Consider the following 13,547-nt stretch of genomic DNA (forward strand, 5'->3'; position numbering starts at 1 on the left):
CAAAACCCACAAAAATACGAAAGATGAAACAGTGACTTGGACATGGGTTTAGACTATAGACTGGTTTAGATAGAGTGTTGTTTCATAAGCTCTCAAACTGAAGCATAACATTTACAGCAGTCTTTTTTATTATTATTATATGGAATAATCACAGAGCGTTACATGTGTTATAAACATTGCTGGTGGGTTTCTGCTTGTGACCCCTCTAAATTCCAACTAGCATTAACCTAACATGGAGAGGCGCACGTCTCCCCTTCTCCTCTATCAGTGAACCACGCCTCATGCTGCCTTCTAACGCCGGCCATATTGACTATTTTAGCTAATCTCCTTGCGGTAGGTTGTAGAGCTTCTGTAATCATCACCGTTATAGCAGCGTGCCATTGGATATACGGTGATCACGACGTGGAAATAAAAGTTCACCTTTATCTGGAGTGTGGCTACATCTTGGGGGACATTTTCATTAATTTAGAAAACGCAGTGTTTTCTTGTGGTGAGTTTTTTTCGGGTTCTTTTTGAGTGTCTTGTCTTGAGCATGTTCTGTGTACGCTTTCTTTTAAGGTCTCTACTGTCTTTAAGCCGCCTCATTACCACAATCTTTGCAGAAAGCAAAACAGCGTTTGCTGGTTTGTATGGACGGTCCTCCGAGCCATTTTAAAAAGCACAGCTTTGTGTGCACAAGTCCAATAACATTTCAAAGCATAATGTAAATCAAGCTTTTAATACTAATGGCCTAAAATGCGGTTGACAGCGTTGGAGTGGAAGGGAAACCAGTTACTGTGAAATTGTCGTTGACCTCTATTCTGATCTGATTGTGACACATGACATGGACACATATTGCCGCAGCGTATATTTAGTGTTTAAGAAAAATATTGGCCAAGTATAACTGACCACTGCAAAGGCAGTTTGTTGGGTATCATGCCACTTGTCTCAACTGAACTTTCCCCTTAACAGCCCGGTCTCTGATAAGGGTTACATCCCAAGCTGAGTAACGTTAGATGCTTGTTATGTGCTATTTTAGAGGCCCCAGAACGTTAAGAAAAGCGCTGCCAATACCGTGGCATTTGATAGAACAAGGCGAAATACTACCAGCTAATTTACATAGAGCCTAATCTCGTAATAATGTTACTAGACTGCTTGTGGAAATGTCAATAATTAAGGTAAAGTCAGCGGGCTGAGACAATGCTTCTGAATTTTTTCCTCGACTGGCAATGCCTTAATCCTAATAGGAACACAGGATAGCCCAAAAATTATTAGACATTCTAAAACGTCTTATTAAATCATGTCGTTGTCAGCAGGGACTGCAATTGGTATATATTTAGCAATGAAGAACATTTGTGAATCAGACCTCACTACGCAAATTCCACAGCGTATAGCGGTAATGAGAGCGTGGGGTTAGTAACATTGCGTACATTTCTTCATGCATGCAGATTTCAGAAGACTGCAGACGTACCCTGTTCATCCACCGAAGTAATAAGAGGACTGTGTGCTGCATTGGGCAGTGGCGCAATTTAAGCTTGATACCCGGTGGTTAAATTCTGGAAGATCTTAAAAACCCCCCCTACTTGGTCTATATGAACTAATCATTCTAGGCTACAGTTTATGCTAGGTTATCATTTTGCCAGAGGCTGAATAATATTCATTTAAAAAATGGGTTTAATTATTGAATGTATTTCACAGTGACTAATGTTTTGTAAATATTAATTCATGACATGCAGAAGATGTAATATTTAGAAGATTTAAAGTGTGATTCCACTGTAGATCACAAAAGAAAATTCAGTTTAACATGAGTTACATCTGTCAGATGGAAACTGTAAGTCTGTAATTGTAATCTGTTTTGGTGCTTTTTTTTTACTCTCTTTGATTAACATTTCTTGCTATAATATTAGACCCAGGACCTGTGAGAGACCACTGAACTTATATTCAGGTGCCTGCAGTATAGCTGTAATTGCCCTGCTACTAAAAATAAAGGTGTCAAATAACTATTTGCCACCATTTGCTAATGACACAATTAAACATCCATGTTCAGTATGACCATAGCCCAGGGTTTGCCTAGTCAACGTTTTATGTTTTTCTGCAGGGTTATACATCTAAAAGTCCTTTAATCATGGGAAGAAGAATAAGAATCATCTTATTTAGCAATACGGGAGTTAAGCTATTTTCTTTGAATGTGTGAGACTTACAATTCATTAGGCACTATATAACTAGAAGAATAACAAAGTGCAGTAAATGGTAAAAACTGTTTGTGCTACAAACCATTGTGTTTATGATTACAACAATACACTCAAATGATATAAGAAGTACCAGTTTGTAATATCAAGCAGCATAACAGACTGTTTTTGTAAAGCTAAAATAACTGGAATCGAATGACGAGAAAGCCTTGAACATTCAAGTTACAGGTGCCCACATTGCTCTTAAAATGGTCTTTATGCTTGAAAATATATAGCTGCCTTTAAGGGGGTCTCTCTCAAGGGGATTAGGGGTTGGCGATATGACAAAACATTTTTCAGGTACAGTATTTAATTTAACGTAAGAAATACTACTACTAAATTGAAAAATCAGTTGTTAGTCTTCACTGTATAAATCAAACCTCTACAATGCAAGTAAATCACTCGCATATGCAACTACATTTTCACTCTGAATGACTGATGTCTAACATTAGCCATTGGCTAATAAACTTTAGATTTTACTCGCCAGTGTGTGAGTTGTAGGCAAAGTACTGTATAAGTTTAGCACAGATATATTTTCACTCGTTGAACACTTTGACGGAGTGCTTTCACTCGCCATCAAGCGATCCGTGCTATTTTTCAGTTCATCTCAATGGATGTGCAGCAGCATACCTGTATTTGACGTACTATAAACTCTACTGCAGGGGTGGCGAACTCCGGTCCTGTGCAGCCGCAGCCCTGCAGAGTTTAGCTTCAACCCTAATAAAAACTCACTTGCCTGTAGCTTCCTAATAACCTTTCAGACCTTGATTAGCTTGTTCAGATGTATTTAATTAGGGTTGAAGCAAAACTCTGCAGGGCTGCAGCTCTCCAGTGTCAATGTTTGCCACCCCTGCTCTAGTGTGAAGGTGCACAGCTCACGGTCACCTTGCTGAAAGCACTGTTTCTCACACCCAAAGAAAGAGAGAGAGAGTCTTATGGTGCTTTCCACTGGCACGTAGCGGAGTGAGTGTTTTCAATTCATTTCTATAGAAGTTGATAATGAATGCTCTCGCTGTGCATTATGGGATTGAAAGCAGGACGGAGAAAACGCTGAGAGCAGCTGAGAGCATCAAAAAGGCTGGGCATTCCTCGACTTTATGCAAATCTTGAGCGAAAAACTGTGAAAAGTAGGCAAGGCTAGATTTTGACGTATGTTTCCAAGTGTTTGCTGAACTGGTGGATTACTGAACTGGAATCACATATCATTGAAAAAGTCATGCAAAAGTAAAGGCACTTAGCATGCTTTCATTATATGCTATGGTGCCTTAAATGGCGCTAATAAAGTGTTTAGTTTGCTAACCACCATTATAAAAGATTAAACTTAAACATTGTTTTCAGAAGCGTGCTCTGCCCTAAATTTGACACGCCCCAAATCAGTGGCTTTGTAAGGTGTGTTCGACTTAACGCAGCGCGGCGCAGCTCGATCAGATTCTGACTTGAAGCAGTGCATGCTGGTTAGAAATTTTGTCCGACTTGAGGCGGCGCCGACGCCTCGTGACTGTCACGTGTGGCATCAAAGTAACGCGATAGCGATTCGAGAGCAGCCGACTGACTCAGCCGGCGCAGTTTCTTCAGAGCAGCTGCAGGAGCTCTGATGACCACATGACTGTTTCACGATTGGCCAGATTCACGGCATGACAACGATCACGTGTGTTTTGGGTTTATTCTAACATCCTGAAGTCCGATAATGCTGACAAATCTGTGTTTTTAGAACAATAAAAGTGTTTTTACTGTAGTCGCAATGTTATACTGAGTCAGATCTATCATAAAACACGGATAAAAACATATATAACCCCACTTTATTAGTATTTAAATAGTATATGTTTATGTTTATGTTTATCATTATTCTTGTTCAGATGGCGCTGTATTAAGCAGTATATGAAACGTGTTTCTGTTGCTCATGAAAATGCTTTTGAAAAGTCGGTGTAATTGAATATTGCATTTAATTCACTTCATCTGTGATAGTGCATGCAAACACCGCGAGAGCTTCACTAACGAGAGTAAAAAGTGTCCGACTTGACGCCTCCGTTTTCAACTCCGCCCGCGACTGCTCTCGGCTACTCTCGTTGCTCGCCGTCTGTAGCTGTAGATGAAGTCGAACACACCTGTAGTGTTCCCAGCGGCACTGAGCGCGGATTTGACGCTGTAGCGAAAACGCACCGTTACGCCTCCATTTACATGGAGCGTTGGCGTTAATGCTTGACGGAGGGCGTGTCTGAAGCTAGGTGCTGATGCGACCGTCATAGTGACAACAGCCAATCACTTTACTTTTCTGGTGTTGCATAAACGTGATTGGCTAGTGCCTGCGCTAGGGTGTTTGCATTAGGCAAATTGGTTGGCTGACGCCTGCGTTTTTCAACTTCTGCTGCGAGCATGACGGGTCCACACAATACGGTTCTGCAACGCATGACGTCACCCATTCAAAGTAAATGCCTTTTAAGTTATAAAGGGTTTTATAATTAAGTGCATCCGAAAGGTCATATAAAACTACCATTATTAACCCCAATTTTTCTAAAGGTGGTTTCCATCATTTTAGGTAGTTTTGTTCATGCTGATGTATTTTCAAGTGTTCGTTTTTCTGATAAGCTTGTTTTAGTTAAGCAGGTCAAGACCAGGGGCCAGTTGCATAAAAGGTTTAGACTAGTCTTAAAAGTTAGTCATCTAATTTCTTTCTATAAGACTGGTCAAAATTTGTAAAATTCGTTTTAGATGAGTCTGTTGAATCCAAAATATATGATTGATTACCCCTTTTAACTGCTAGTTGGTCAAAATAGTTCTTAAGACACTGTCTTAACATAGAGGCTAAGTTTATGCAACTGGCCCCAGTTCAGGTGTTCATTGTTCTTGCTTATTAACTGCAGCAAGTTTAACGTTATGAACCACTTGATTTAAAAGAATCAGTTCAAAAGATTTGCTTACGAAAAGGGCATCACTATCGAGTCTTGGAGAAGATCTCAATTTCGTGGCTTCACTTTATGATAACGTCTGCGCAGTCTTGGGTTTCAGATGAATCACAACTGGACAAACTCTGGCTCCAAATGACATTTTGTGCAAGATGACAGCAGCCAAACCTTTTTTTATAGATGGATAAGTTGAGAGTGACACTTGAAGGACCAGCACTACATCCTCTTGTACCACTGTTTGAAAGTTATCTTCCAGAATCTGGCAGTAAGTTTTGGGAGTTCATTTTTAGTCCATCTCTGCAAGACAGACTTTTCAGGATAGGAAATAGACAAAAAATGAACTCTCAAAACTTACTGCCAGATTCTGGAAGAAAAATTCTTAAAAAAAGGGGTACAAGAGGATGTGATGCTGGTCCTTAAAGAGTCACTCAACTTATCTGTCTATAAAGCAACTTATCTGTCTTCATGTACCTTCAAGTGTCACAACACGTAAGCATGTTATTCTTATTAGGTAAGGGTCATTTTTTTTTTTTTTTTTTTTTTTTTTTTTTTTTTTTTTTTTTTTAAAAACTCAAGCAAAGTCTCTGAGAACCCGACACATTGCCTGACACAGACTAAATGGTTCCTGATGGTTTCACATTTAATTCTTCACCATAATTCTTTTGCAGTTAACGTGTCTTTTCTTCTCCACCTGTTTTTTTTTTTCTGACCGTGCTGACCCAATGCAGTTTGCTGTTCAATGATCATGCCTTAATTTAGCAAATTTTAGTATTGCATTTGTATCGCTTTTGAGCATTTAATCATTTTTGACTTTTCAGTCTGAGTTAAATCTCTTTTTGGGCTCGTTTTATCCATAAAAGAAAATGTACCTAATACTTATACCTAAATATAGAGTTTTTCACTTCCAGCCTTCATGGACAATTATGTATCACTTGTAAATTATTAAATGCAAAATTAATAGTAGTTATTTGAATTGATGTGGTTTATAATTGGTAAAATGTGCTTGGGGAAAAAATATGATCAGAATATCAACATGCCTAATAATTCTGCACATACATTAGTATAGTAAAATGCATTGAATAATACATTGTTTATATTTTTTACCTTTAAATGTAAATACATCTATAAAATTACTGTACTGTATGCAATGAGAATCACAATGCTGAAAAAAATAATTTTCAGTAACATCATTTGGATTTGAAATCAAAATAATAAATGTTGTTTTTGTTGTATACAGTCAGGTCCATGTATATTTGGACACTGACACAGTTTTTATTATTTTAGCTGTTGACCAAAACACATTCAAGTTATAATGAATATGGGCTTAAAGTGCACACTCTGAGCTTTGGAGGAAAGGTTAAGAAATTACAGCTCTTTAATATGTACCTCCCGCCTTTTTCAAGGGACCATAAGTAATTGGACAGTTGACTCAAAAGGTGTTTTTATGGACAGTTGTGGGCTATTCCTTTATTTTTCCTACATCAGTTAAGCAGGTAGAAGGTCTGGAGTTGATTCTAAGTGTGCCATTTGTATTTGGAAGCTGTTGCTCTGAACCCACATCATGTGGTCAAAGGAGCTCTGGATGCAAGTAAAACAGCCAACTGTTTCATCAAAGAGATAGCAGGAACATTAGGTGTGGCCAAATCAACAGTTTTGTACATTCAAAAAAAGAACACACTGGTGAGCTCAGCAACATAAAAAGGCCTGGACGTTCACAGAGGACAATAGTGATGGATGATTGAATGATCCTCTCCATGGTAAAGAAAAAACTTTTCACAACATCCAGCCAAGTGAAGAACACTCTCCAGGAGGTAGCTGTGTCGCTGTCAAAGTCTACAATCAAGAGAATACTTCACGAGAACAAATACAGAGGGTTCACCACAAGGTGCAAACAAGGCCAGTGTCACTCTCAACTTTAGACTTGTTTTTTTGCCAAAAAACATCTAAAAAAGCCAGACCACTTCTGGAAAAGCATTCTTTGGATGACTGAAATTAAGATCAACCTGTACCAGAATGATGGGAAGAAGAGAAGGCTTGGAACAGCTTATGATCCAGAAGCATACAACATCATCTGTGAAACATGGTGGGAACAGTGTGATGGCATGAGCATGCATAGCTTCCAGTGGCACTGGGTTACAGGTGTTTATTGATAATGTAACAGAAGCAGAAGTAGCCTGATAAGTTGTTAAGTGTACAGGGATATACTGTCTGCCTAGATTCAGCCAAATGCAGCAAATCTGATTGCACGGTGCTTCATAGTACAAGTGGACGATTACCCAAAACATACAGCAAAATATGGATGCACTGTATACCGGTACTGGAAAAATACCAGTATATATAGTATTTTTTAAAATGCTTCTATACTGTCAGTTTGATCAGTTCGATATTTTATACGGCAGTGCTTCCCAAATTGCTGTGAAATGAGAAAACGTGATGACAGAACAACGCGATGGATCATCAAACAGATGAAACTCCTTCAACAAACTTCAAACTTCAAGTGAAATATGGCATTATTTTGCATACAAAACAGATGATAAAGTTTAACAAGCTGACCTTACTGCACCTGTATGCAAGCATTGCTATAAATCATGTGTTACCACATCATATTATTTTTAGTATCAATAATATGAAGGGAATGTTTCTACCGTGCCAAAGAAAGCGAGAGAGATTTAAATTTTAATGCTTTTTCTTAGGCTGTCTGAGTCTGAAATCTGAAAACAATCAGAGAGAGAGAGATAATGTGATGTTAAATACTTTGACTGTTAGAATAACACTTTACAGTAAAGCAACCTTTGTTAAAATTCATTAGGTAAGCTGACCTAACCGTATTACAGCATTTATTAATCTGATAAATGAACTAATACGTGTTTAGTATGGTAACATTACTTACTAATTTGTTTTCAATTCAGTTATCTTTTAAGGCTGGCTATTTGTCACCTATGGTATCGATTTAGTATCACCAAGGTATTACATTCTGGTATTGTACCAAAGCCAAAATTATGGTGTCAAGCCTTCCCTACAGCAAAAGCAACCCTAAGTGTTTTTGAAGGTGAAAAAGTGGAATATTCTGTAATGGCCAAGTCAGTCTCCTAATCTCAACCTGATTGAGCATGCATTCCACTTGCTGAAGACAAAACTAAAGGCAGAAAGACCCACAAACAACAATTAAAGTCTGCTGCCAGGAAAGCATCATAAAGGAGGAAACCCAGTCTTTGGTGATGTCCATTAGTTCCAGACTTAAGGCAGTAATTGCCTGCCAAAGATTTTCAACAAATTATTTAAAATGAACATTTTATTTATAATTTATTTGTCCAATTGCATACGAGTCCCTGAAAATGAGGGAACTGTGCATAAAAATGGTTCCTGAGCATTTTATATTATATTTTTGTTCAGCCCCTTAAATTAAAGCATAAAATCTGCACTCGAATTTTATCTTGATTGTTTCTATTCTGTTGCCATACAGAGCTGAAAATATAAACTTTGTGTGAGTGTCCAAATATATATGGACCTGACTGTATAGCTGTAAACATGAAAGAACAATGAGCCTGTGCTGCTGCACCACATACATACCACACACACACTGCAAATGGATTATGTGTGAAACAGACATGAGAGAAGTAACTTTCTGTGCATGCTTTGGTTGTGTGTCAGTCAGCACAAGCACAGCACTAAGTTCTGTGTTTTGCGCTTAACTCATCACACACATCCCGCTCTTTTTCCTCATTCATGCATGTGTCCTCTTTATTAGTCTAAAGTGTAATTAATATATTACTGTGCTATGCATTGCTATGATATATTATGAATAATACCACTCTTTACTGAGACAAATATCTGTCCAAATATATTAATATTTGTCCTCATGGAAGATTGTTGTGAATGATGCTTAATAGAGTTTAAAATTTTTGTCTGGTGGAAATATAGAAGAATGCAGGAGTGTTCTTATACTTTTTATCCCCTCTTTTTTTAGGGGCCTACAATCCTGTGATAGAGGACAAGTTTTTCTTCTTTCTTGATTACGTGGGAAGGGAGGAGAGGAGACAAAGATGCCGAAACCAGTAAGTATTAGAAAACACTTTTTTTTTTTTTTTTTGAACTTAAGAGTCTGTTAGCTTATGTTCAGAGGTGCCAATTTATGTTTCTGCCAGTGGATGTCCACCCTTTCAGAACAGGTGTCAAGTTGTCAGATATTAGACAGTCATCAATGTTGACAGTAACACACAGAAAAATGTATGTTATTTGTTACTTCTTGTATGTGTGCAGTCCAGTTTTTATTTAATGTTGAAAATATCACTGAAGTATGAAATAAATTAACTATTATAAATAACATGAAGTCTGGGGAGATTCAGAAGATAGTCACCATTATCTCTTAACTTTAACAGCATTGTTGTGACAGATAAATGAATGTTGGCAGAGCTCTTCAGTAATTTTATTTTATTTATTTATTTTTTTTTAAATCAAACGTTATATTTGACAACCAATGTTTTTATCCATTCGTCCACAACATAGAGGAGTGTTTTGCACTGACTGCTTTTTGCAGCAACAGTGCAACCAGTAGTCATTCTTTTGCAGTAAGAGTTGCCAATTTCAGTGATTAAGAAGGACAGCAACTGTTGGTGATGCAACAAAATTGAGCTTTACCGTTTCACTGTCCAGTAAGCAGGGAAGCAATGTTGTGACTAACAATAGGAGTGCAGATAGTAATTTGCTGCCTTACAGTGGTGGATGGGATGGTCAAGTGGGAACACTTTAAATTTTGAAACCAAAATATCAGAGACTCCAGCAACTTCCAGTGATTCCAGTGACACTGTTACTCTACACTCTTAGGAAAGAAATTGTTTGTATTCTAAAAGATTTTAGCAGTTTCATTTCAGTTGTTCCCAGTTCTTCCCTGCTATTTTTTTTTACTGAATTTCAGTTTCCAAGGGAACTTAGTAAACTTAAATCAAGGTGAATAAGATGTTCCTGACCCAACTGAGAACCGCTGTTCTAGAGAAATGTCGACCAGATTGACAAACAATTGGGAATACACTGAGATTTCAGCTGCTGATTGAATAAAACAACTTTGTGCATGCTTGTGAAATGATCTAAATTTAATCTAATTTATTGTCACCGCTTGCTTGGAGATTTTTGTTGGAAAGAGCTTGTGTTTGTTGTTTCCTGTTTTATAACAATTTGTGTGCATACACTAGTCTGAATCATAAAACATCATAAGGATCATACATACCTGTAATATCTAAACTCAGATGAATCACTAAAACTAATTTTGAGGTCATTTTGTTCAGTTTTCTGCACAACATAATAGTGTCATGTCTTTAAATAGCATAACAAACTCCAAAGCCAATTTCCTCATAATGGGATATAAACTGTAACAGAAGCAAACATTAGTATATATTTAGTATTTATGAATATTTATTATATTTGGTTATGACAGTGTTAATTATGAAAACGAATTATTCAGGTATGTGTGCCCGTTCCTAGAATGGCTGATGGCTGGATTTAGTTTGTTTACTTCAGCAATACGTAGTATCAAAATAATAAATGGGGCAATAAAAGTCCTATAACGGATCATAAAGATAAAGTGTTGACCGTTTTAATAAGGATTTAATAAACGCTGATAGTTTTTTTGAGCATTTGAGTAAACGAAATTCAAACTTTATATATATATATATATAATTTTTTTTTTTTTTTTTTTTTTTTGTATAACATTATAACACTTACACTTGCCACAGTAAACGTGAGCAGGGCTATGCCACTCTAAACATGTTTAAAACAAAATACACTGTTTATTTATCTCAATGAAAAGACTTTTGTTTTTTTCTAAAGGTGTGTTGCATAAATTAAGCACACTAGTCAACATTATTACTGTTCCGGTATCTGCACTATTTTTCTAAAGAAGTTAAGTTATGATGGACATGTTTAGTGGTTAAATAAGGCTTATGACTGGAAAAAGGAAGGCTGAAAAAACACATGAACTTTTACAGCACTACCAGAGCAGGCAAACAAGTGTCCCACTTTAACGTCTGCCTTTCTCAGCCTTCTGGTTATGTAACTTACATTCTTGCCTGGTCTCCCAGTGAATCCACTGCTGTGACTAGAGTGTGTGTGAGGGTAAAATGTTTTATTCATGTGGACAACAGGGAAGGTCCCGTCACTCTTCTAAACCTACAATCCTGCCCTGCATGGGGTGATTATGACCTAATAGACCTCCCAGAAAGAGGCCCCACAAGCAGCTTTGTGTTTTTGTTTGCTCTGGTGGGATAGTGCAGTGGTGAAATGGAGCCCCTGGAAATTTGGGAATGTCTTACTGGCATATTTGTTTGTTTGTTGTGTGTATCTTTTGTTGTTGCTCTGTGTGTGTGTGTGTGTGTGTGTGTGTGTGTGAGAGAGAGAGAGTTTTAACCCTTTGATGCATATGTTCGTACTGGTGTGATAAGAACGGCATGTGATCGGATGGAATGACTCAACGCTTGTCATGTAGTATCACAACTGATCAGTGTTTTCAACTACATAATTTATTGTATGTTTCAGACATTTTTGTAGGACCAGATAAACTTGCATGTTGTAAATCTGAGAGACTGCCTGAAATGCATTGTAAATGAACTTTCTCCAGATTCATGAGATGCGATTGGTTACTCGTGCTATGCGAGATACACTGCTTTGATGTCTGTGCTCGGAAAACCGAGCCAAAAACCAAATCAAACTTTAGAAGACTACAGCGGATAGTCCAGACTGCTGAAAGAATCATCGGTACACCCCTTCTCATTCTCCAGAAACTGTACGTATCTATAGTTTGTAAAAAAGGCTGGTAAAATCACCCTGGATCCCTCACATTCAGGTCTTTGAACAGTTGCCATCTGCTTGGTGCTACAGAGCACCAGAACAGCCAGGCACAAGCAAAGTTTTTTTTCCTCAGGGCATCTACTTAATGAACAGTCTCCCCACTATATAATAAACATGTGCCATACACTGTTTATATTTGTATTTATTGTACCGTGCCTCTTATTCACATTATTTTGCAATTTTATATAAAAAACCTATATATACACATTGTCTGTTTTGTTTTGACAAGCAGTGACTAATTTTCTCTCTTCTTTTTGTGAGATTAACTAAAGACAGACTGCAGCTGGTAAATGAGGCTGCAGTCGCTTTAAGACTTAATGCATAAATCCAATATGATACCCATCAGATTACTTAAGACAGCAGACTTTGTTGAGGATTCTTGCTAAGGTGATATTTTGACAATTATCTGTTCAAGTATAAGAAGACACAAAATAGAAATCTGGGCTTGCAGAGGAAACAGTGCACGAGTACTAAATTGAGTTTTTTCTTGTCTTATTGCACTGGAATGGTTTAAAATCACTTTGAATGTTCAAATTGCCATAAAAATTTGGTCATCAGGCAGTCCTTATTATCAAACCCTGATATTTCAGAATTGGAATTCCACCATTTAGTCAAAAATCTCTCCCTCTCTCTCTCTCTCTCTCCCCTCTCCCTCTCTCTCCTCTCTCCCTCTCTCTCTCTCTCTCTCTCTCTCTCTCTCTCTCTCTGTATACACAAATCAGGCATAACATTATGACCACTGACAGGTGAAGTGATAACACTGGTCAGGTAATGCTGACTATCTCTTCATCACGGCAGCGGTTAGTGGGTAGGATATATTAGGCAGCAAGTGAACATTCTGTTCTCTTGACATGCTAGAAGCAGGGAAAATGGGCAAGCATAAGAATTTATGCAGTGTCTCCAAAACTGCAGCTCTTGTGGGGTGTTCCCAGTCTGCAGTGGTCAGTATTCAAGGAAGGAACAGTGGTGAACCAGTGACAGGGTCATGGGCGGGCAAGGCTCACTGATGCACATGGGGAGCGAAGGCCGCCATGTGTCAAAGTAAATGTTCTTTACTCTTCCATTTATCCTTTTTCCAAGAAAATATGAATGTGATGCATTCTAAAACAACAGTTGACTTGAACTCACGATGGGGGCTCAGGTAGAGCATTTTAAACTTGCGTGTGAAAGGATTAAAGAGTGTGTTTGAGTCTTGAGGTCCAGATGGTAAAGCTTTATGATTCCTTGATCTGTTTCCGTCCTTAGAAGTGCAGACTTGCCCATAGACACTTAATCTCCCATGCTTGTTACAGGTTTACATTATAGAGCCATGATTCTACATTGCCATTACTGTTTCAGTTGTAAAGTCAATCATCTCATGCAACTATCAGCCCTCAGGGCTCAACAATGATTTGTTTTTTTCTCCTGTTGGTACAGTGCTGTTTTCTGTGTGTAATTTTGTTTGTCCTGTCCTGACAGCATTTTCATTGGCCCTGAGAATGTCTTTGTTCTTTATAAATATATGTGTTAGGGCTAGGCGGTGCATTGAATATTAGCGTTATCACAATATTTTTGGTGACGATATAAAATTTGTGAATACTGTGTATATTATGATGTT

General features: G+C 37.8%; 1 protein-coding gene across 1 annotated transcript in view; it reads left to right on the forward strand.

Moving 5' to 3' along the window:
• The first annotated feature begins 279 nt into the window (after positions 1-279).
• The window catches only part of LOC127153612 (radixin), a 49,291-nt gene continuing 36,023 nt past the window's right edge, over positions 280-13,547 (forward strand). Inside the window, exons 1-2 of the mRNA XM_051094839.1 lie at positions 280-490; positions 9,078-9,165. Of these exons, the coding sequence (XP_050950796.1) occupies positions 9,154-9,165 (12 nt within the window). The 5' untranslated portion in view covers positions 280-490; positions 9,078-9,153. The remainder of the gene's footprint in view (positions 491-9,077; positions 9,166-13,547) is intronic.

This window comes from Labeo rohita, chromosome 1 (assembly GCF_022985175.1).
Source record: "Labeo rohita strain BAU-BD-2019 chromosome 1, IGBB_LRoh.1.0, whole genome shotgun sequence".
NCBI classification, from domain to species: Eukaryota; Metazoa; Chordata; class Actinopteri; order Cypriniformes; family Cyprinidae; genus Labeo; species Labeo rohita.